This window comes from Meriones unguiculatus, chromosome 21 (genome assembly GCF_030254825.1).
Source record: "Meriones unguiculatus strain TT.TT164.6M chromosome 21, Bangor_MerUng_6.1, whole genome shotgun sequence".
Taxonomy (NCBI): Eukaryota; Metazoa; Chordata; class Mammalia; order Rodentia; family Muridae; genus Meriones; species Meriones unguiculatus.
The window spans coordinates 35,107,662-35,128,700 of NC_083368.1; the positions used below are offsets into that span (position 1 = coordinate 35,107,662).

General features: G+C 40.3%; 1 protein-coding gene across 1 annotated transcript in view; it reads left to right on the forward strand.

The window, feature by feature from the left end:
- The first annotated feature begins 253 nt into the window (after positions 1-253).
- Casd1 (CAS1 domain containing 1) overlaps positions 254-21,039 on the forward strand; it is a 43,364-nt gene continuing 22,578 nt past the window's right edge. Inside the window, exons 1-8 of the mRNA XM_021650837.2 lie at positions 254-920; positions 7,210-7,306; positions 7,837-7,957; positions 11,408-11,452; positions 12,884-12,946; positions 16,962-17,006; positions 17,473-17,596; positions 18,743-18,957. Of these exons, the coding sequence (XP_021506512.1) occupies positions 374-920; positions 7,210-7,306; positions 7,837-7,957; positions 11,408-11,452; positions 12,884-12,946; positions 16,962-17,006; positions 17,473-17,596; positions 18,743-18,957 (1,257 nt within the window). The 5' untranslated portion in view covers positions 254-373. The remainder of the gene's footprint in view (positions 921-7,209; positions 7,307-7,836; positions 7,958-11,407; positions 11,453-12,883; positions 12,947-16,961; positions 17,007-17,472; positions 17,597-18,742; positions 18,958-21,039) is intronic.

Consider the following 21,039-nt stretch of genomic DNA (forward strand, 5'->3'; position numbering starts at 1 on the left):
TGAAGCCTCTGTTGGGTACTTCTACGCCGACCTGGACAAACTGTACTGCAACTGGACAGACAGGACATTACAAGTTTCAAGAGAACCTAGCCTAGGCCGTACGAAGAGTAGGGACAGGCCTTGTTCTTGGGTAGTGTTCGGATTCACAGCAGCCCCCAACACCTGGCCAGCATCTTAGGTGCAGAGGAACTGGCCAGATAGGTCCTGGGTGGCACAGGGGAGTAGAAAGTTCAGAAGAGGGTGTGATAGGGAAGCAGGGAGTGTACTTTCTCCCGGAACAGTAGTTCTATTGCCCCAACCTGGGCTCGGTTAGCTGCCAGTCCACCTGGAGGCAGCCCCAGAGCCAGCATCTGGGCCAGGGCCCAACACCCCCATGTCTGTGCAGCCGCAGCCGCCCGCCGCCTCCTGTGACCCGGTGACCCCGGAGGCCCGTCTGGGCCCGGTGACCCCGGAGCCCCGGGCATCCGGACCCCCCTCACAGGCGCAGCCGCTATTAAGGCAGGAGGCTACCAGGGAGGAGGAAGGGGAGGAGACAGGCGGCCAGGGCGCCTGGGGCACCGGCACGGCGGAGCAGCGGCGGCGAGGTTGGGGGGAGGCCGACGAGGGCCCGGGGCAGGCCGGCGGCACCGGGGCCGCGGGCTCGGGCTCCCCGGCGGGCGGCGCGGGCGACGGGCAAGGGAGCTGGTGGCTGCTCCTCGGCTGGCCCCCTCGCCGGCCGCCCCAGTGCTGCCCCTGCGCGGCGCCCCTTCCCCGCTCCGCCGCGCACTGTTGTCATGGAGGAACCAAGATGGCGGCTCTGGCCTACAACCTGGGCAAGCGGGAGATCAACCACTACTTCAGCGTGAGGAGCGCCAAGGTGCTGGCGCTGGTGGCCGTGCTGCTGCTCGCCGCGTGCCACCTCGCGTCCCGCCGCTACCGAGGTGAGCGGGCCCTCCCCCTCGCCCGGGCCGGCCGGGGGGAGGCGGCGCCGCCGCGGCCCCGGAGCGCGGGAGGCCGCCCCCCGCCGCAGCACGCCCACGCGCCCGCGGCCTCCCGCGGCGCCCCACGTGCCCCCGAGCGACCCCGGCGGGCCCTCCGGGCCTCCTCCCGCCCGAGCCGGGCTCTGCCGCCGCGCCCGGCCGGCGCTCCCGCCGCGCGGGAGGTCGAGCGCGAGGCCCCCCGGGGGGCGGCCCGCGGCACCGCCTCCGGGACGCCGGGGTCGCGCGGGGCTCTCCCGAGGGGTCTGGCTTCTGCCCCTGCAACTTCAGGGCTCCAGCGGTTGGACAGCGGCGGCTTGGGCCGTCCCGTTTGCCTCTGCCCAAGGGGCCACCCCGGCTAAAAAGATGCCCGGTGGCCCACCTCCCTCCCGTGGAGGAGGTGCCACCAGCCTTTTCTACACTTTCCAAGACTGGGTTGCACACTTTTTTACAAATAAAGGCACCGAGGCAAGGCTTTTGGTTTTGTTTGTTTGTTTGTTGAAGAAGTTAGGGGTTGACAGGAGTAGGCACGGGCAGGCGGAGCAAGCCTTTTGAAAGCTGACCTGCCATATGGGTTGAGATGGCTGGTGGCAAGCTGGAAAGGACCTGGACCCCATCTCAGAAGGAATTATCCTTGAGTTATCAGGGATGTTTGCTTGTCTTTCTGATTGATCTTCCACCCCACCCCCCCCCTTTCTTTATGAAAAATGCCACCAGGACATATGCTGACAGGAGGAGGGAGACGGGACTGATGGGATCTTTTATTTTTGACCCCTGGTACCGTCAAAGTCATTGTTTGGACAGCTCATGGTGACTGTGAGATAATTAGTTAGGTGTGATTGTCAGGTGCACGTTAGCGCTGGGCCCCTTCATTCTGTACAACCACTTTGACCAAGTCTCCTGTCACCAGGCTGCTAGAATTTAAGCTCTCTTCCCATTCCAGGTGCTCTCTCAAAGTAGCCACCATTTTGGTCAAACTCGATGCTCTCTGTTTGTGCCTTCTCTTGAGTTTTCCAGATCTCATACTTCACATGCCATAGCTGTATGCTCTCTTAGCAAGGTATGAAACTGAACTGAAGATAAGATTCCTTATATCCTTGGGGTCATCCTCCAGTCCTCTACAGTGTCATAGCCGATGACCTAGCCCTAGTCTTTGTTCATCTGTTACAGCCGCCATCAAGAAAGCCCACATCTCCACATACAGAATACAATTAGCAGTGTCGACACCCTGAATTTGTGATAGCATGGAGAACACGTTTCTTTTAGATACAGCTAACCACTTTGTGCTGGTTTGGCATAAGATGGCTGCGTTCTATCTCAATTTTATGTTGTGATGTTGAAGTTTGTAACTGTAATGGTGTTGTCCCAAATGTAAACATATGCCTTGCCTGCTTTCTTCTCTCATCGTTCTTGTTGTCTTTTGATAAGCTTGCAATGCTAATTTTTAAATTTACGTCGTATTTTCCATCTTATCAAGATCTGTCTGTCACCAGTAGGGAAAATAGAAGTGTCACATGGCACCTTGGGAGCCAGGGCAGCAGTCTCGGGTGGTAAGGCCTCCTCCAGAAGGGAGTCATCGGTTTCCAAAGGTACTTGAGGGCCTGGGGTGTGGGGCAGTACACCTGCCATGTGTACTTGCCCAGATTAAATATCAAGAACTTGAACCAGCGTCACTTGATGGAAAACTAAATATCTTAACAGGAACATTTTAGCCCTCCGAATGCCTTGGCAGTGTCAGACCACGTCAGGTGCAGTGCCTTTCACAGATCAACCTGTGCTCGAATCCTGTATAAATCTTAGAGCAAGAAAGGCCTTTCCATCTTAGACCAATAGTGGGAAGTCTGCTACATATTAGGATCTTGGGTGTGTGTATGAACATGCGTCAAGCAAGGTAGAATGAGTTTGGACGAGCGTGCATGCGTGCACGCCACACACACCTCTTGCTTTGAAGATTACTCAATGTGAAAGAATTATGCATTCTAGAACGTAAAGCTTCCCAATACTGTGCGTTAAACTGAGCTCTGACTGCATGCAGGCAGTGTTTAAGGGCTTTCCATACTTCATTCCATCTTTACAGCCTCTGTGAGGCTTTAACATTTCTGTAATCAAGAAGAGTCTTTAAAACTTTGATTGCATGTCAAAGTTTAATTGGTAACATTTTTTCCTGCTATGAAAAAATAATGATGTGTCTTAGATTCAGTGAATTAGAGAATTATTTACATTTTAAAGATGAAGCCAGGGAGGTTAAGTAAATTGCCTAAGACTATGCAACTAGTAAATGGCTGAGCTGCGATTTAGTACCAGTTAGCATGCTGGTACCCTTCTGTTATAGACTGCCTTTGTTAGGAGGTATATGGAAGATGAAGTAAATTTAAATGCTAAATCTAATGCTAGATCAGAAGTACTAATTTACTACTTAGTAAAGCATTTTCCCATTGTTTTTTTTTTTCCTATGAAGAGATCATTTTCTAGAAGTCACATGTACAGAACTTCAGAAGGCTTGCTTTTGTTACCTACTTTTCCTCTTATTCTTCCTAAGTGTTACACTGAAAATGTAAGAGCACTTTGGCTTTTCCATTCCCTTGAATAAAAAGTGCTTTTTTTTTTTTTATGCTTGACTTGAATGTTACCTTCACAGAAGCAAGACTGAGGAATTCAGTTTCTGCCAAAGCAACTTATACACACGTACCATGTTGTGACTCTAAGAACTGATATCTGTGCCCTCTTCCACACGCACATGGAAAGCTTCCAAGTGCATCTTAACTATTTTTAAGTAGCCAGGGCCTACCACACAGTAGGAACTCCTTAATACCTACTGGGTGAATAGGTATGCAAAAAGTATTTCCTTCTAATTTTTTATTTGCATTTGGTTCGGTTGTGATTCAAAGTGAATTTTGTATTCCAATCTCAATTTTAGGATGAAAAGTTGAATTATTAATATTTCGTAGAATATGTTAGAATGAGCACTAAAATGCTTTCTTAAAAACCGCCATTAATGTTATGTTTATAAAGCACAAGCATGATTTCTGACTAGAGGCTAGTATCTGAAACTTCAAGCAAAGTTTTAAAGTGGTAAAGCTAACTTACTTCAAATGTCTTTTTTGAAACTGATTGAGCCTATGTTATGGCAATGTGAAATATCCTCCTGCCTCTGTTCCCAAACCTTAGGATTACTATGCTCAGCTTTCTAAAGGAAACATTTCAGTGATGTCTTCAGCACAGGATAACCCTGTGCAATCTTAGACCTACTCTTCTATGTATATAAGCTGCATGACATGGTGTTTTCATGGTTGGCAGTAGGCAGCACAATTTTAGTAGGGTGACTTAATCTAAAGGCAGTCACTGTCTCATGGTGTTTTCTTCAAAGGAAAAAAGCAAGTTGTAATTTATGAACGACATTGAAAGTTTTCTTTAGTTGTTACTGGTATATTTTTAGTTTCCTGGTTCGCTTATTTATTTGTTTTGTTCTTACTTTCTATTGTTGAAAAAAATCATGCATAAAAATCAAACGTGTACCTCCACTGACCAGAAAGATAGAATGATAACAGAATGAGAAAGAAGTAACCAACCATCTCAATAACCTGAATATTGGAGCCAGCTTTTTTGGAATTGCCTTTTAAAAGTTGTATTCCTAGTTTAATCTCTCTTAGTACTTTGCAGCCCAAGTTGGTAGTTTTAAAGTAACTACCAGATTTATATTAGATAATTAAAAACAGCAACCAGTATTTCTTTGTTTTTTTATATCCTTGAAAGAGATTTACATATACTGTACATAATAAAATGTGGTAGATTATCATATTGCATCAAATAATGATTTTTATCTAAAGGTATTTTCTCCCTAAGAAAAGAGAATGTGCTTTAGAATATGGAGTTTTAGAGAACTTTGTAAATCATGTTAACTTATTTTTAGTTAGAATATACGGGTACTTGTTCCTGCTATTTTTATTTTGCTAAATGTGAAAAGGCCACTCTTACATATTAAGCCAAGTCATCACCCACCAGCTTGCACTGGCAGATGAAAGAAGTTTGTTCCTGAACAGAGCATTTGTCTCTAAAATGTTGATAGAGCTTTGTTACTGATCTCTTCAAGTCTCCTTTGCTACAGGATTTTCCTAAGATGGGTTCAAGACATTAGACCTGTTGTTTTTCAGGAGATAACCTGAGGAGCCAGGTGTGGTCAGTAGTACCAAGAATGATAAGAGCTTTGCATGTCAAGCATTTCTGGTGAACATACTTTAAGCTATGGGCATGGCACTTCCATCTCCATAGGTGGAAACATGAAGAGTTGATTAAAATCACTGTTTTTGTTTAGGCTTTAATTAGAAAACAAAAGGACAGGAACACACCACAGGTTCAATACCTCACTTTTGCTCATATTTCTTTTAAAATTAGTTGAAACTAACTCACAAGTTGGTTTTATACATATATCTGAAAAGGCAGAAGTGCAATAAATATCAAACTTTTGTTTTCATTTTAAATGTACTCTAATTTATAATAGAATTTTTGCTATAGGACCATCATAAAAGAATACTTGCTGTTGCAGGAGTGCTGTTTTTAGGAAAATAATGTAATCCTTCCCTTGCTCATTTTTGTGCTTTAATTTTGTTTTTTTAGAACTAGACTTTTTTAAATTGAAAAGAATTAAGAAGTATTTGTGTTTAGAGATAGCTTATTAAAATCTTTGAAATAAAAAAAGATCTTGCCTAGGGAATATTTATAACTACAAAATTTAATCATTGGTATCCTATATTTGTTATACAGTTTTACCAACAAGAGAGTGCAGTATTGTGAACTTTCTCTTCCATTTTGTTTTGGACACTGAAGCTATAGCACTGCTGTGTTGACCCATGCCTGCCTTGCACATTTATTCTTTTTTTTATGTATTATGCCAGAGCAGATAAGTAAATAATAACTAGATTGAGAAAAAAAAAGGGTGTGATGGTAAGTGCAGTGGTGGACTGCTCCTGTGTCATTCAGGGAGCCGGGACTGGATCCAGGCATGCAAGCAAACAGAAGCAGCAGCCAGCTCTGAGTTCCTGGAGTCCTAGCCCAGTTCTGTAGTAGTCCTTTAGCCAACCTGAAGCAACTGCAAGCCAAATTTAGCTTGCTGTTAACTGTTACGGAGGAACTAGAGATCAACCTAGATTTCTATTTTGCTGCAATCTGCAGTTGATACAAGTATCTCCCCTTTCATCCTTTTGGTCCTGTATATTTGGCTGAAGTAAAATAACATGGTGAAAGAGTGTGGAATGGCTGTCCCAATTTATAGAGGGCCAGAGTGATTTCCTAGCCAGGCATCTCTAAAACTAGGCTTAAAACAGGCTTTCTAGGTATCCTAATACATGCATAAGAACACACATGCAGTTGTGAAGAGGTCATTCCCAAAATACTTCTTTTAGCCCATAAGCTTTTATTTTTCTCATTTAGAAACGGGATTGCCAAATGCCATAAAAGCTTCCTTCAGTTGACTCAGACCAAAGGGTCTGAGGAAAGCGGAAGTAGGAGAACCACCAAGATGGTGGCCACTGCATTGAAGGGTTAGAAGTCCCTTACGGTCCTCAGAGAGGCCTCCTCTGGCAGCAGATGGGAGCAGGTGCGGAGACCCACAGCCAGACTTTATGTAGAGAGAGAGTCTAAACGGAGGTCTCTGTCTGGTTCCCCCCCCCCCCCCGGAGATCAGGGAACCACACAGAAGATGGGGAGGAAAGACTGGGAATCGGAGGGGATGGAGGACAGCAGGAGAACACGGCCCACCAAATCAGCTAGACAGGGTCCTTGGTGTGTATGTTATGGCTGTTGGCTTGGCATTTTTGTGAGACTTCTAAAAACGCCTTTGGCTGCTCCTGAGACTGTCTCCCCCTGTTGGTTGCCTTGCCTGCCCGGATAGGAGGGCTTTCACCTCATCTTATTGTCTCTTCTTCTGTCCTGTTTGAGAATCATGTCTTGGAGGCCCACTCCTTTCTGAAAAAGCAACGGGAGGAAATGGGTGTTTGTTCGGGGGGGGCGGCGGCTAGGAGGCGTGGAGTGAGGATTAAAAAATGGTTAAGATGTATAAGAGAAGAATCTATTTTAATTGAAGTGGACGTTCTCCGCTAGCACGCTAATGTGTTGATCTGCCATGCTTCTCATGGAAGCTTGCGTGCATCTGGAAGGCCTAAGGAAGCCTAGGGAGCGTTGTGCTGCCCAGGACCTGGATGAACAGCGCATAAAAACACACGAACTAATACAACGCCACGGTGCTTGACTGTTCTAGGCAATGACTCCTGTGAATACCTTCTCTCAAGCGGCAGATTCCTTGGAGAGAGAGTCTGGCAGCCGCACAGTTGCATGATGCATAAGTACAAAATAAGGTAAAGCGCTCTCCATTTTGTTTCCGTCCTGGCAGCCATCCTAATGGACAGCGAGAGGCAGGGGTGACGCACGCACGTAGGGAGCTCCTCTGCGCGCCATGGCGGTGGGGTGGAGACTTCCGGGTAGAGGCCTAGGCTGGCCTGGCCTGGCCTGGAGCTACTTCTGAGTGTCCATTGCTGCCCCACGGCCTTACAGGAAGGGCTCTGGCCAAACACCTTTACCTCAGGGAAGAGGTTTCCAGGCCAGAATGCGTCAGAGGAGGACTTGTTCTGTAACCTGGATCCCTGGTCCCCCAAGCACTCTGAATGATGGCCTGAGAGCCCTGAGAGTCCGGGCACGTCTTGAACACTTACCGCCTAGGGCGGTGTTACTGAGGTTATGGGGGAATGAAGACATGGCCTAGTAAGTCAAGCAAGCCTGGCCACCTAATTCTAGAGCTGTGCGATTGGCCATCTTACAGTTTGTACGGTTTTACTTTTAATCACATTGTCATTATTTGTTTTAATTAATGTTTGATTTTTAATTTCAGTGAAGCAAAGAATTGCCTTGTAGATAAACACATTGCGTTTATTGGAGATTCCAGGATCCGCCAATTATTTTATTCTTTTGTAAAAATCATTAACCCCCAGTTTAAAGAAGAAGGAAATAAGGTAAAGCGGCCTGCGCCCGGCCCCCTCCTTCCCTTTCCCCCGTGCTGTTTCAGACACTTGTCAAGTGGGCATCTACAGGAGGCCTGCCCTGCGCCTAGGGATAGTGGGAAGATGAACCTTTCCTTTGATTTTGGGAAAACTGAGGAGAAGCAGGGAGTGTTGCTCTCATAGAGAACATAGGGAAAGACGTGGAGGGGTAGGTATTGTCAGTTCTGGAAACCTTCCTTCCTTAGAAAGAATACGAGGAGAAAGTACCCTAGCCCGTGTTGGTACCCAACACATTTCTTTTTAGTTTTTGTTTTTAATATAATCTTTCAATGCTTACAGTTGTATATCCTGCTTTTTTTCACTGCTTATCATAGTCCACCGTATTCCTGTGTAATCAACTTAAGTATCTTCTTAGTGGCAACGTATTATTGAGTGGTATATGTAATTCCATATACTTCCTCCATTTTTTTTTTTTTTTTTTAGTTTTTATAGTTTTCTTGACTTAAAAAAGTGATTTTTTTTCTCTTACTTTGTTGAGTAAAAACTCTGTTTTTAAAAATTTTTAGTGTAGAATTTCTAAAATGCAAATATTGAGTAAAAGAATATAAGCAATTAAATGTTTATCTCTTGCTTGGGCCTTTCAACATGTACCGTAATTAGCCCTGTACTGGCACCTTATCTGCTGCAGCCTTCCGGACCTGGCATTGAGCCCTGAACTGAGACAGCAGTATAACACATCTCTTCTTCCTTTCTCATTTTAAAGACAGATCTCCTGTGAAAACTAACAAAGATTAATATCTTTCCATATGTTAATTAGTTAATTTGGGAGGAGTGACCTGTCTCATTACATTACAGCCTTCTATTTACACACCTTTGTCTTTCTAATCCTGTCTTCAAATTGCCTGGGATTACAGATAGGGAATGGCACCTGGTAGAAAGTGGAGACTTAGAGTGCAGAGTTGTAGGAGCAACTCATGAGTTTACAATGGGGCTCTGTCTGTCAAGTGAACTTACCTTGTGCTAAGTAGCTGAGAAATGGGGTGCTTTGCAGCTAAGTAGCTATTTACATAGTGGGTCCTATGTCTTTAGGAACTGTTCTTTAGAAGAATAATAAAAACAGTGAAGATTGATATATATTGTGTTTGGTATTTGTAAACATATTCCATAAATATTTATACATGAAAAAAATGTATTTCAAAGAAACAGTTTTATAGGCTTAGAATTCCTTCTGAAAATGAGTATAATGAATTTGACAATTGTTATTTGAAAAAGCTACAATGGTTTAGTCTACAAACCATATATGTTACTCTAATGTAATTCTATATATGCAAACACACACAATATGTAATGTTTTAAGTCCTAGTGGAATACTTAAGTTTACAGGTGTTTGTAAGGATACCTAGTAGTCCTACAAATTACCAGACAAGATACATTTTAACAAACACATTTTAAAAAGAAACAACAAAAGACAGTGGGTCCCAGTTTTAAAGTTGTAAATACCAAGAACTCATTCATTCCAGCAGATGATGACACATTTGCCAGATTATACTTTATATATTCTGTGTTCCCATATGCCATGAATGTAGAAATTGCCTATCCTGTTTTGGTTGTTGTTGAATAGAATTAAGAGGTGAAAATTCCAAACAGAGTAGAAAAAAATAAGCAAAGACTACACCCTAAGTCTAGTGTAAAGTTTTATACACATACATTTACATATATACCCATATATAACATATACATATATATTTATGTGTACATGTAAAAATGTGATTATATAAAGATTGTACATACATAAAAAGATTTACAGGTACAGAAGGTGGAAACCAAGCAAGATAGTAGAATTTTTAAAATAAAAATAAATACAAGTAACCTAAAAATTTAAGCTAAGCAGAGACTTCCAGATTTCTTTTGAAAAGAACACTTTTCTACTTAGGAAAGTACATCTAAAATAAAGAGCAGGAGGTTTTATTTATGAAAAGAGTAGTGAGCAAATTTCTGCTGAAGAGTAGTAAGCAAGTAATACAAGGCTAAATAGATATTAAAGTAGAAGCATTATCAACACTGAGAAGATGTAAAAATTGCCATGTTTATCAAGTTAGCCTTAAAATGAAGGTTATTTCTCAAAAGTTGAGAAATAATAGTGGAAAACTTTCCCATTGCTCTCAATAAAGGAGAGTCCAGCCAAGAAAACTAGCAAACATGGCTAACTTGTAGACACTCTTGACGCTACAGCCTTGTAGCTGAATAACTTACAGGGTCAGTATGAAGAGTCTATTGTATCACACTTAGACTATGTTGGGTTTTTAACCACATATTACTCCATTAATAAGCATAGCCCAATTGTGTCAGAAAACTGATACCATTCTTTCTCTTTTAGGCAATTTATGCTTGAACTTAACAAACATTCTAGAAGCCTACAGTAAATTTCTTAGTAGCGAAATGTTAGACAAATTTTCACTAAAATCAGGAAGAAATCAATGGTGTTCATTGTTGCTGCTTCTCATTATTTTTTTATAAAGATGAGGTGAAAAAAATGTATAGAAATTAGGTGTGGAGAGAAGGAAGCTCAGAAGACACCACATGATACAGTTATGTGCTTGGAAAAGGAGGGTTGCTGATGAGATGGGCATATAAACATCACTTGCACAGCTAAAATAAAGGTTTTACAATTCAGTTACAATTTAGTAACAGCAATAGGGCATTGAAATTTTAAAAGTTATACCATACTAAGCTAAAAAAAAAAAAAAGGCAACCAGTAAATATGGTATATCTGTATGCCCAAGAACTTGTGAAACTTTGCTGAAAGTTTAAAATGATAGAACTCAGTGCTAGGTATGTCCTTCGTAAAACGACCCAGCATTGTAAGGAAGTTAGTTATATCCAGACTAATCTATAGGGTCAATATAATTCCAGTAAAATCCTAACAGAATTTTATGTGGATTGGTTTTACATTTTATAAGGAAGGGCAATACGCCATCAGTAACTCCAGTAAATCTTCAGAATAAGAATCTGTTCTTTAAAGATGGTTTCTCTTAACTGTTGAAATAATGATAAGACTATATCATGGAGTTGAGCTAAAGAAATCAAATCATTAAACGAGAGAGCTCTGAAAAGAGACAAGCACATAAAGAGACTAATAAGTAGCACACACACTACTGACAAGTTCTGGGTATAGGTATATCTGTTTAGTTCACTTTGCTGAAGCACTAGCGAGTATGTATAGGGAAAAGAAAAATTTGATCCCTACATTGCACCATCAAATAAAATATCTTCTAGGTGAATTTGGAATGGTCAGTGCTTTCAAACTTTTTGAAAAAAAGATAATAGGAGAAAATCATTATTACCTTAATGTAGGGAAAAGTTCTATACATAAGAAAAATGCCTCCTGGAAAAATAACAAGATGATTAATTTATACCATTATATTTATATACTGTTTGTCTGTCATCTCCTTCCCATGACAGCATGAAAACATTCCTTTTGAAGATAAGATTGCATCAGTTAAAGTGGTAAGTTCATTTTGTTAATATGTCAAATGTTGAGACTATATTCAAAGATAGTTATTTGTAGATCACCTAATACTCTGTATATTTGTTCCATAGTAAATATATTTCCGTGTATTCTTTCGAGTATATATGGATAGCAAAGTAGTAGAATAAATGCCTATGGAATTTTTTAATGTATTAAATAGAAAAATTTGCTCTCTCAGAATTTTATCCAGGAAACAATAATATTGTATAGTAATTTGAAACCAGTGTGAGTTTAGGATTAATGTCCATTAAAGAATATATATACATATATATATTGGGAGATGGGAGGAACTGAGAGGAGTAGAGGGGGGAGAGAAACTAATCAGGATATAGTATATAATAAAAACATCTCTTTTCAATAAAAGGGAAAGTCACAGACTTTTGTGTCTCCATGAGAGTTTAGAGTCAGAGCTACCCTGCTTTAGGGAGATGGTCATAGACTCAGCTTTTTCATGGATCAGTTAAGTTGTAGCGACTTCTAGAAAATGTAATTTATCACACTGAGCTTTGAAAAACAAAGTATATCTGTTTCAAAATATAAGTACTAGAAAATTCTGGAAGTCAGACTAGGGACTCATGCTTATGTTCATAAACTTATAGAGCTCAAAGTTAGCCTGGGTCAAGGAGTTAAGACCCTGCCTCTAAAAAAATAAATGCTTGAAAGAAGGCAACACTGTAGCTTTAGTATGTTTTGCTTCGTAATTTAATATTAATAATAAATTATTAATGCCAGGTACTTAAAGAAGAATATAAATTTTCTGAATTCTCAATCATAGTGAGAATTCACTGAGGAGTCAAGAAAAAGAAAATGTTCTTGGCCTAAAGAAATTACAGGACACACAATATAAGTGGGGTAGGGTAAGTGCAAAGAAAGAGCAGGGAGAAGGAATATACAGAGGAAGGAATTGAAAGTTTTCCTTTTGAACAAATGATGCTTTCATCCAGGCCTCAAGGATAAGGAGGATGAGCCAAAGTCAGGGGAAGAGTCCACAAACATTTTGCGTAAAAGAATAGAACATGCAAAACTCTGGACAAGGTGACTCCCAGGGGTTCACTGTGACCCAAAAGGTTCCAGGGGAGCAAGGATGAAATTAGCAGAAGGAAAGAAGGCAAGGCAGGTACAGGCACATTCTCTGTTTTCTCAGCAAGTTTAAGGGATTTTTATCTGAGGACAGTTAAAGGTTTGAGTAGAGATTGTTCTGCTCATATGTGGGGAGTAGAAAAGGAGGTGAGTGGATACAAGAACTGCCATGAGATTTTGGTCAAATTGCTATGGCAAATAAAGATGTCCTAGACAACCTGGTATTTTACTTTTAAGTTAGGAAAATGTTAACATTTATTTTGTATAATGGAAATAAATGTTTTGTTTTGTTTTGTTCTACTTTTTCTTTATTCTAACATTTCTTCCAGGATTTTCTTTGGCATCCAGAAGTTAATGGTTCTATGAAACAGTGTATCAAGGTGTGGACTGAGGTCTGTATCTGAAAACAGGCTTTTGTCTATGTGACTAAATTTAACAAGCCAATGAAAAACCATTGTTGTTCTGAAGGTGTGTGGGACTGATTTGTACTTGGCTGAGATGAGAAAATGTTATTTAGTATCTCTGCCTGACCTCACCATGTAGATAATACTTAGACTCTCCACGTCTAAGATCCTCTGTTACTTTTGTCACCCTAGTAACTCAAACAAAGCAGGTGGCTCGCATAAGAAAGAAGGTGAGGCCAGAGGTGGGGCCTGGAAGCCAGTGCCAAGGAACTAGCATACCTTAGGCCCTAAATTCTGTTGGTAGGGGGAAAGGGGAAGAGAAGAGAGATGAAGAGAGAAAAGGAGAGAGACATCAATTGAGATTTGATTGATTGATTGCTTAATTGATTGATGAAAAGCTTGATTGGTTGGTTGGTTGATTGATTTGGTGCAAGGCTGAGGTATCTAGTAGGACTATCTTAAAAATAAATAAACATAAATGATCTTACAGAAAAACATATTTTCTTGATACTTTTCTTATTCATAACCAGACACTAAAATGTTTGTCTTGGTTTTACTTTATAAATTTCTTTTCCTTGTGTCATTGCATTTATGACTGAGTAGATAGAACTAATGTTTTCTAGCATATAATCTGTAGAAATAAATTAGGACAGCAACTGTGTTCTTGATGTCAGAAAATTTCTAGGTTCTTGTAAGCTTTTCGTCAGGCTTTGGATGTTTTTTTTTTTTCCCCCGAGAGGCATTTACATTTGGCATGAATAAAAAAATGTTTAGTATTGTTGACATTGTTTTGCATAATGACATTTTTTCACCGGTTTACCCCCATTGTTTTTTTAATAAATGTTCAAAGCCAGCTGTGGTGGTGCACACCTTTAATTCTAGCACTCAGGGAGGCAGAGACAGGTGGGTCTTTGTGAGTTTGAGGCCAACCTGGTCTGCAATATGAATCCAAGACAGCAAAGGCTTACAAAGAGAAATCCTGCCTCAAAATAAAATAAAATAAAATAAAATAAAAATAAATAAAATAAAACAAAATGAATAAAAATTAAAAATAAATAAAAGATTATAAATAAATAAATCTGAACCACATCATGGAACAGATAAGCATTTTTAGAGTCATGTTGAAACCTAGCCAACATTTATAATTCATTTGTTTGAGATATGTATTCAAATGTGTGGACCACAGCTGAGAACAGATGCAGCCTGTTCAGAGGCTAGTACTTCTTTTTTTGTGTTTGGCTTTGGTTCTTTTCGCTTGGCAGAGACTTGATAATACATACAGTGAGAAGATATTAGAATTGTGGTCAAAACTACATTAATTTTATTTACCTATCGTTTAATAATAAACTGCTTCTAGATACTTCAGAGTGGATTTCCTAAAAGGATATTGGATTGCATTTACTTTGTATTTTGAGGGTAGTAGACATCTATTGGACCTAGTAAAAAGAATACTGAGGGACAGCAGAGAAGAAATGGGAAAGTGATTAAACTATGACAAAACTAGCTGTTCATGTTGGATTTGTTAGGTGAGTGAAAAGTCAATCTGATGCTGAGTAAATTTGGGAAGTTTGGGTATAGATTAAGGTGTTCTTAGAAGGTATCATTTGCATAGAAAACATTGAATAAGTATAGAACTTAGAGATTAGAGAGGAAAGCTTTTGGGGAGTTGAATTATCTTGAAGTGGCAGCAGAAGGGGAAGGAAGAAAAGTGAGAGGCAGGGAGAGCTGCTCCAATCTTTAGGGTTGGGTAGGCTGCGGCGCAAATAACTAGATGACTTGAAGAAAGCTATGGGGCTGCAGCTCAGAACCTGGTAAAGTGAGGTATAGACAAGGGAAAGAGAAGCCAGCGCGCAGAAGGGAGAATATTCTTCCAAGTAAGCTTTTGCTCAGAGGTAGAGGAGGTTGGAAAGGGAGTCAGAGCTGGAGGAAAGACCATGGAGAATAAAAATAGCTTGGTATCTTTAGTTGAAGGAAGAAAGGCGGAGCAGGACTGGATTGATAGGAGGAGCCTTGGAGGAAATGACCGGTGGATCGGAGCTGCAGAAGGGACTATGGGAGACTGGGCTAGGGTTGAGAAATGAGAAGACAAGCCAAGTGAATGTGGCGAGGAAGCTGGAGACGTGCTTGAGAGGGCAGCATACACGTGCCGTCCCAGTCCTCTTTTCTGTATGATGTTGGATGGCTAGACTGTATGCTAAGGAGGGATCTAAGACTTGGGATCCAGGCTCTGAAGGGCCAGAAAGAAAGCTACCTAGGGATGAGGAAAAAGAGAATTACTTTAAGCAGTATGGTGCTATAGAATCAAGTTTTGTCTCTCTGAAGGGAAATGGACCCAGTTAGCATGTCTTACCTTTATGATGAGAAAGAACAGTTGACAGTTAACTTTTATACAAGTTGGGTTTTTGTTTTAACTAAATGTAGTGCTTGTTTTCATTTCTTCTGTGTGGTACAGGGGCACTAAGCTCAAAACCTAGAATATTAGCATTTTGACTGTTCTGCCGGGAAGAGATATACCCTACTGTTTTTCTAAATGGGTCCTTACTGAACAAATTCAGTGTTATTCCTGCCTATGTCACAAAGCAGTAAAAAAAAATCTTTTTTTTAAATGAGAAATTTTAAGAGAAGGTAGGAAAAACTCAGTACTATATAAATGTTACAAATTCTGTGGTACTAATATACGATTTAACTGTGATACAAATAGTGTATCTTTCAGCTGGCAAACGTTTCAAGAGACTTTACATTTTTCCACATGTGATCTTTAATAATTATCAGTGTATTATGCTAACTATATGATAAATTTAGCCTTCTTGACGAATTATGTTTCCTTAGGGTCCTGACCCTCTATTCTGTGTAACTCTTAGACTGTGTACCCTGTAGGCTTCTATGAATACCTTTTTTTTTTTTTTTTTGCTTTCTATATGGTCAGTTTTTTATTAAATTTTTATTTTTTTAAAATTAATTACAATTTATTTACTTTGTATCCCAGCTGTAGCCCCCTCCCTCAGTCCCTCCTAATCCCACCCTCTGTTCCTCATCTCCTCCCTGCCCCTCTCTAAGACCACTGATAGGGGAGGTCCTCCTACCCTTCCATCTGATCTTAGCTTATCAGGTCTCTACTCACTTATAAGTGGATACTAGACCCATAAGATAGGATAAACATACTAAAATCTGTACACCTAAAGAAGATAAACAAGAAGGAGGACCTGGGGTAAGATGATCAGTCCTCACTTAGAAAAACAAATGGGGTGGACATTGGAAGTAGGAGAAAACAAGTAACAGGACAAGAGCCTACCACAGAGGGTCTCTGAAAAACTCTACCTAGAAGTGTATCGAAGTAGATGCTGAGACTCATAACCAAACCTTGGGCAAAGTGCAGGGAATCATATGAAAGAAGGGGGAGTTATTAAGATCAGGGAGAGGACAGGAGCTCCACAGGGACCAAATATATCTGGGCACAGGGGTCTTTCTGAGACTGATTCTCCAACCAAGGACCATGTATGGGTATAACCATGCATGGATGGAGCCTATAGCATCCCAGTAGCCAAGTGGGTTTCCTAGTAAAGGGAACAGGGACCGTCTCTGACATGAACTCAATGGTTGGCTCTTTGACCTCCACACCCCTGAGGGAGGAGCAGCCTTGCTAGGCCACAGAGGAGGACATTGCAGCCAGCCATGAATACCTCTTAACTGACTGTTAGGATACAGTAGAGCTTTACTCTAAGTACTTTACTGAGAACTAATAGCAGGTCATGTTCAGTGTGTGTGTATGTGTGTTCATAAAAAACGCTAAAATTTAAACTGCATAAGTATCATGCCACACAGTGTAACCATGTAGCCACATAAGCTCTTGAATGTCTTTTTGTAAAAAAGAATCCAGTAAGGGAGTCTATCAGTGTAAAGTACATTTGTAAGGGACAAGACATACAAGGAAAACATGACTGCTGTTGCTTGTATTCAGTCCGTAAACTGGATGTACATGGCTCTAAGGCTTTTCTTCCTCCAGGACTCAGTTGCAAAACCCCATGTGATTGTAGCAGGAGCAGCCACGGTGAGTTCTTGTCTGCATTCTAACAGAATTGTTCTTGTTTCAATCTTAAGAGCATGCTAAGAAACAGTTAATTTATATTAAATAGAATTCTTGATTGTATTTATATTTTAATTTCCATTTCGATTATAATTAACCGGATTGATGAATTTTAATAAAAGGGCTTGAATGAACTGAGTGAATTTCATGTTGAATCTCAGTATTATTTTATAACTAGAATTATATTCTTGAGTAATATACATTCAAAACCTGTTTTACAGTACCTTTTTATAATTGTGAGTATGTATTTCACTGAATTATTTGACTAAATTTACTCTAGTGTTAACTAAGATGAGAACTGTTAAACTTACCCTGTTACAATCGGCGCACCCTATACTTTCCTTTCTGTGCTGAGTACTGGATTAATGCTCCTATACTTTCCTTTCTGTGCTGGGTGCTGGATTAATGCTCACCTCTCACTGCTTCTCAGTGGTCCATCAAGATTCACAATGGCAGCGAGGAAGCACTATCTCAATATAAAACGAACATCACCTCCATAGCACCGCTCTTAGAAAAATTGGCCAAGACTAGTGATGTTTATTGGGTCTTACAAGGTAAGGAATGAGTAATGAAAAAAATGTCATTTTATATATATTTAAAGATGAGGGTTTTATTATACCCTCTTTCAAGAGACAAAATTACTACCTTATGAGAATAAATTCTGAAATAATGTTTGCAAGATTAGAATAAACTAGAAGAACTTGCTTACCTTTTTAAATTTAAGGAACAAACTAATAAATATAGCAAGCATAAAATAAATAAAAAATATACTCTAAGCAGCAGAGTAGCTGCAAAATACAGTGAAGAAATAAACCCTGAAGGCAGATGAGGTTCAGCTCCTAGTGTTTTACTTTCTGCGAGTATATTCACTGTTCTTAGGAAATGCAGTGAAGATATTAGCCACGTTTTGTATAATATTGAAATCATTAGAAATTAATATACTTGGAAACAATATACTATGTTTAAATTGACGCCATCTAGTTTATACTGGGTATGAAAGCCACATTAAGTCAGCTCATTTCAGGAATTTATTGAATGCCCATTATTTAAAACTCCACACAATATGAAATGCCTTAGATATTTTAGCAATTCAATATATTTGTCAAAAACTCTTACGATTATTTCCAAGTTGGAAGGAATAAGAAAGGGTAGTAAGACTATGTTGTAAGTCTACAATATGTTAACTTACGGATTCATGATTAAGCCTTTTCTTCTGAAAATGAGAAAGAATTAACATATCATAGTTGATGCAAATAGACAGACCTGGATCCTGAGTATTACTTCCATATTGTCTGCTCAGGCTTGCCAGAGCTGCACAGGGATCTCAGGAAAGCAGATTGGTTATTGCTCCCTATTAGACATTCTTCCATAGGCCAGTTGTAATTTCTTGTAATCTGCATCAAGAATTTTAAACTCTTTGGGCATGCTATGACATGAAAATGTTTCCCCGAAACAATATACATGGGAAAGTGATAAAATTTCTTTAAATTTGAGGGAGAAATTGGCTTACAAGTTGAATGTAAGATAGAAAATCATTGCCGTCTTCAGCCAGCTTTATGTAAAAGGGATTTATTAAGCAGCTGGCATCACGTCTAGGTGAAGAATAAACTGTGAAATGTAGATTAACTAACATGTGTGATCATGCTTTTGCTGTTAAGAAGCTTTGAACTTTGTTATTTTAAATGTGTTTTAATGTACAGACCCAGTTTATGAAGATCTCTTAAGTGAAAATAGAAAAATGATCACTAATGAGAAAATAGATGCGTACAATGAAGCCGCAGTCAGCATTCTGAACAGTAGCACCAGAAACTCAAAGTCTAATGTCAAGATGTTCAGTGTTTCCAAACTAATTGCTCAAGAAACCATCATGGAGTCTTTGGATGGCTTACACCTCCCTGAATCAAGCAGAGAAACTGTAAGAGTTCTTGTATGTCAGTAGGAGGAGACTGAATTCAATTGCTAATAGCCAATAGTCATAGAACAGGACTGCAATTCATTTGTCTCATTGCAATCCTAACTACTCATTCTATCTAACTGTGCATGTGGGTAATTTTGCTTTCTGTCACCTAACTGAAGCTAGACTAAGTAAGAAGTGTCCTACGCTCTAAAACTCTGAGAAGCAGCAACTATGGTAGGGAAAGTGAAACTTCATCTGGAGTACCAGTCACATTGAGAGGCCTCTAAGTTCTCAGCACGCCCAAAGGAGTGCTTTATGTTCTCCAGCCCTTGTGCAGGACTCAACGGCAGTGAAGAGCACTCATTTCAAAATTTAAAAAAAAAAAAAAAATTATAGCCTTACAGTTCTTTCTCTGCATTATTCAAAGTACAGATTAGGGTAACTGATGGAAAAAAAACCTTTATGTTAACTTCATAAGTAAACACTGTACACTGTAGAACAGAATATTTAGAGGGTTTTAAAATATGTCTTTAATTAAAATATAATTATATCAGGTTTCTTCTTCCCTTTGTTCCCTGCAGGCCCTCACAGGTTCCTACCCTTCATCCCCTCCCATGTTCCACACCCCCCCATTTTAAAGTTCATACCATCTTTTTAAAAATTATTTTAGCTATACACACACACACACACACGCACACACATACACACATGTATGCACATATAAGCACAAATATATAAATACAACCTGCCGAGTTTGGTTTTGTTGTTTGTGTGTATGTAGCTGTATATGGTTTCAAGGCTGGACAACCAGTAAGAGAGCTCATCCGTGGGAGAGACCTAGTTGTCCTTCTCGAAGCAGCCGTTAATTGTCTATAGTACTTTGTCTAGGAGCAGGACCGCACAGTTTTCTGCCTTCCACATTAATATGTCCATTGATATTGCCATTCTCAGTCTTGTTTACACAGTGATTTCTAGAAGAGACACAACTCACTTTCTGCTGTGTTCTCTCTCACACAGCCTTTCCACTCCTATTTCCACAATGTTCTCTGAGCTATAGATGTAGAGAGCGTGATGTAAATGTGCTGTTCATTGAGGCTACACTTCCCCAATGTCCTTCTGACTCGGTTCCAGTTGTGGATTTCTGTGATGATCTCAATTTGCTATAAAAGAGAAGTTTCTTTGTAAGGAATTATGCTGTTTAAGCAAACTGCTGGTAGTAGATTCTTTTTTAAGGTCCATGACCTCACTAGCTGTGGGAAGTTGGCCAGGATTCAGTACAGTTTCCCTTGTGTTAAGAGGGCTTCTGTCCTGGGAGCCTGTCTCTGACTCCATTGCCTGCCTTTCCATCCCTTTCCCCTAACTGGCCTGCCTTGTTTAGCCTCAACTGAAGATGCACCTAGTCCTACTGCAACTTGATATGCCAAGGCTGGTTATATCCATGGGAGGGCTCCACTTTTCAGAGAAGGGAAAGAAGGATGAATAGAGGGAGGGGAAGTGAAAGGAAGAAACTGGGAGGGGAAGCTGCGGGATGTAAAGTACATAAACAACTTAAAAAAAAAAGAGGGCTTAGGTTCAATCAGACAGTTGCTGGTTACCACCAGCACATGAATGGCACTTCCAAAGTTTACAGACATCTTTACAGACATCTTGACATGCTTGTCATTGTCATAGTTCATAGGTGTTCCATGTGGGTAGGACTGTTTGATCGCTTCCCTCCTTTGGCAGCTTGTACAGTATTTTCTGGTACCCTGGAGGCTTTAGGGGCAGATCCAGCTAGAATCATCAGAGTCCTATGTCCTAAATATGTGGTGTCTTCAGCAGTGGTGATCCACCCTTAGAGGGTTTTTAACTTTCTGAAAAAGCAGTGGATCTCAAGGGTCTGGCTGTCTGTATTTGTAGAAGAATTAATCACATAAATATCTTGCCATGCTCTACCCAGTTAAAATTTTTGGCATTGAATATTTATTTTCTTATAGCAAAATCCAGCAAGGAATTCTATAAACTTAAAATGTGTTTGTAAGGAAGAGTTCAAATTTTAAGAACAAAAAGGAACTCATGTTACTTGCTTTAGTCTATGGACTGGATGGAGGTAGTGTGGCC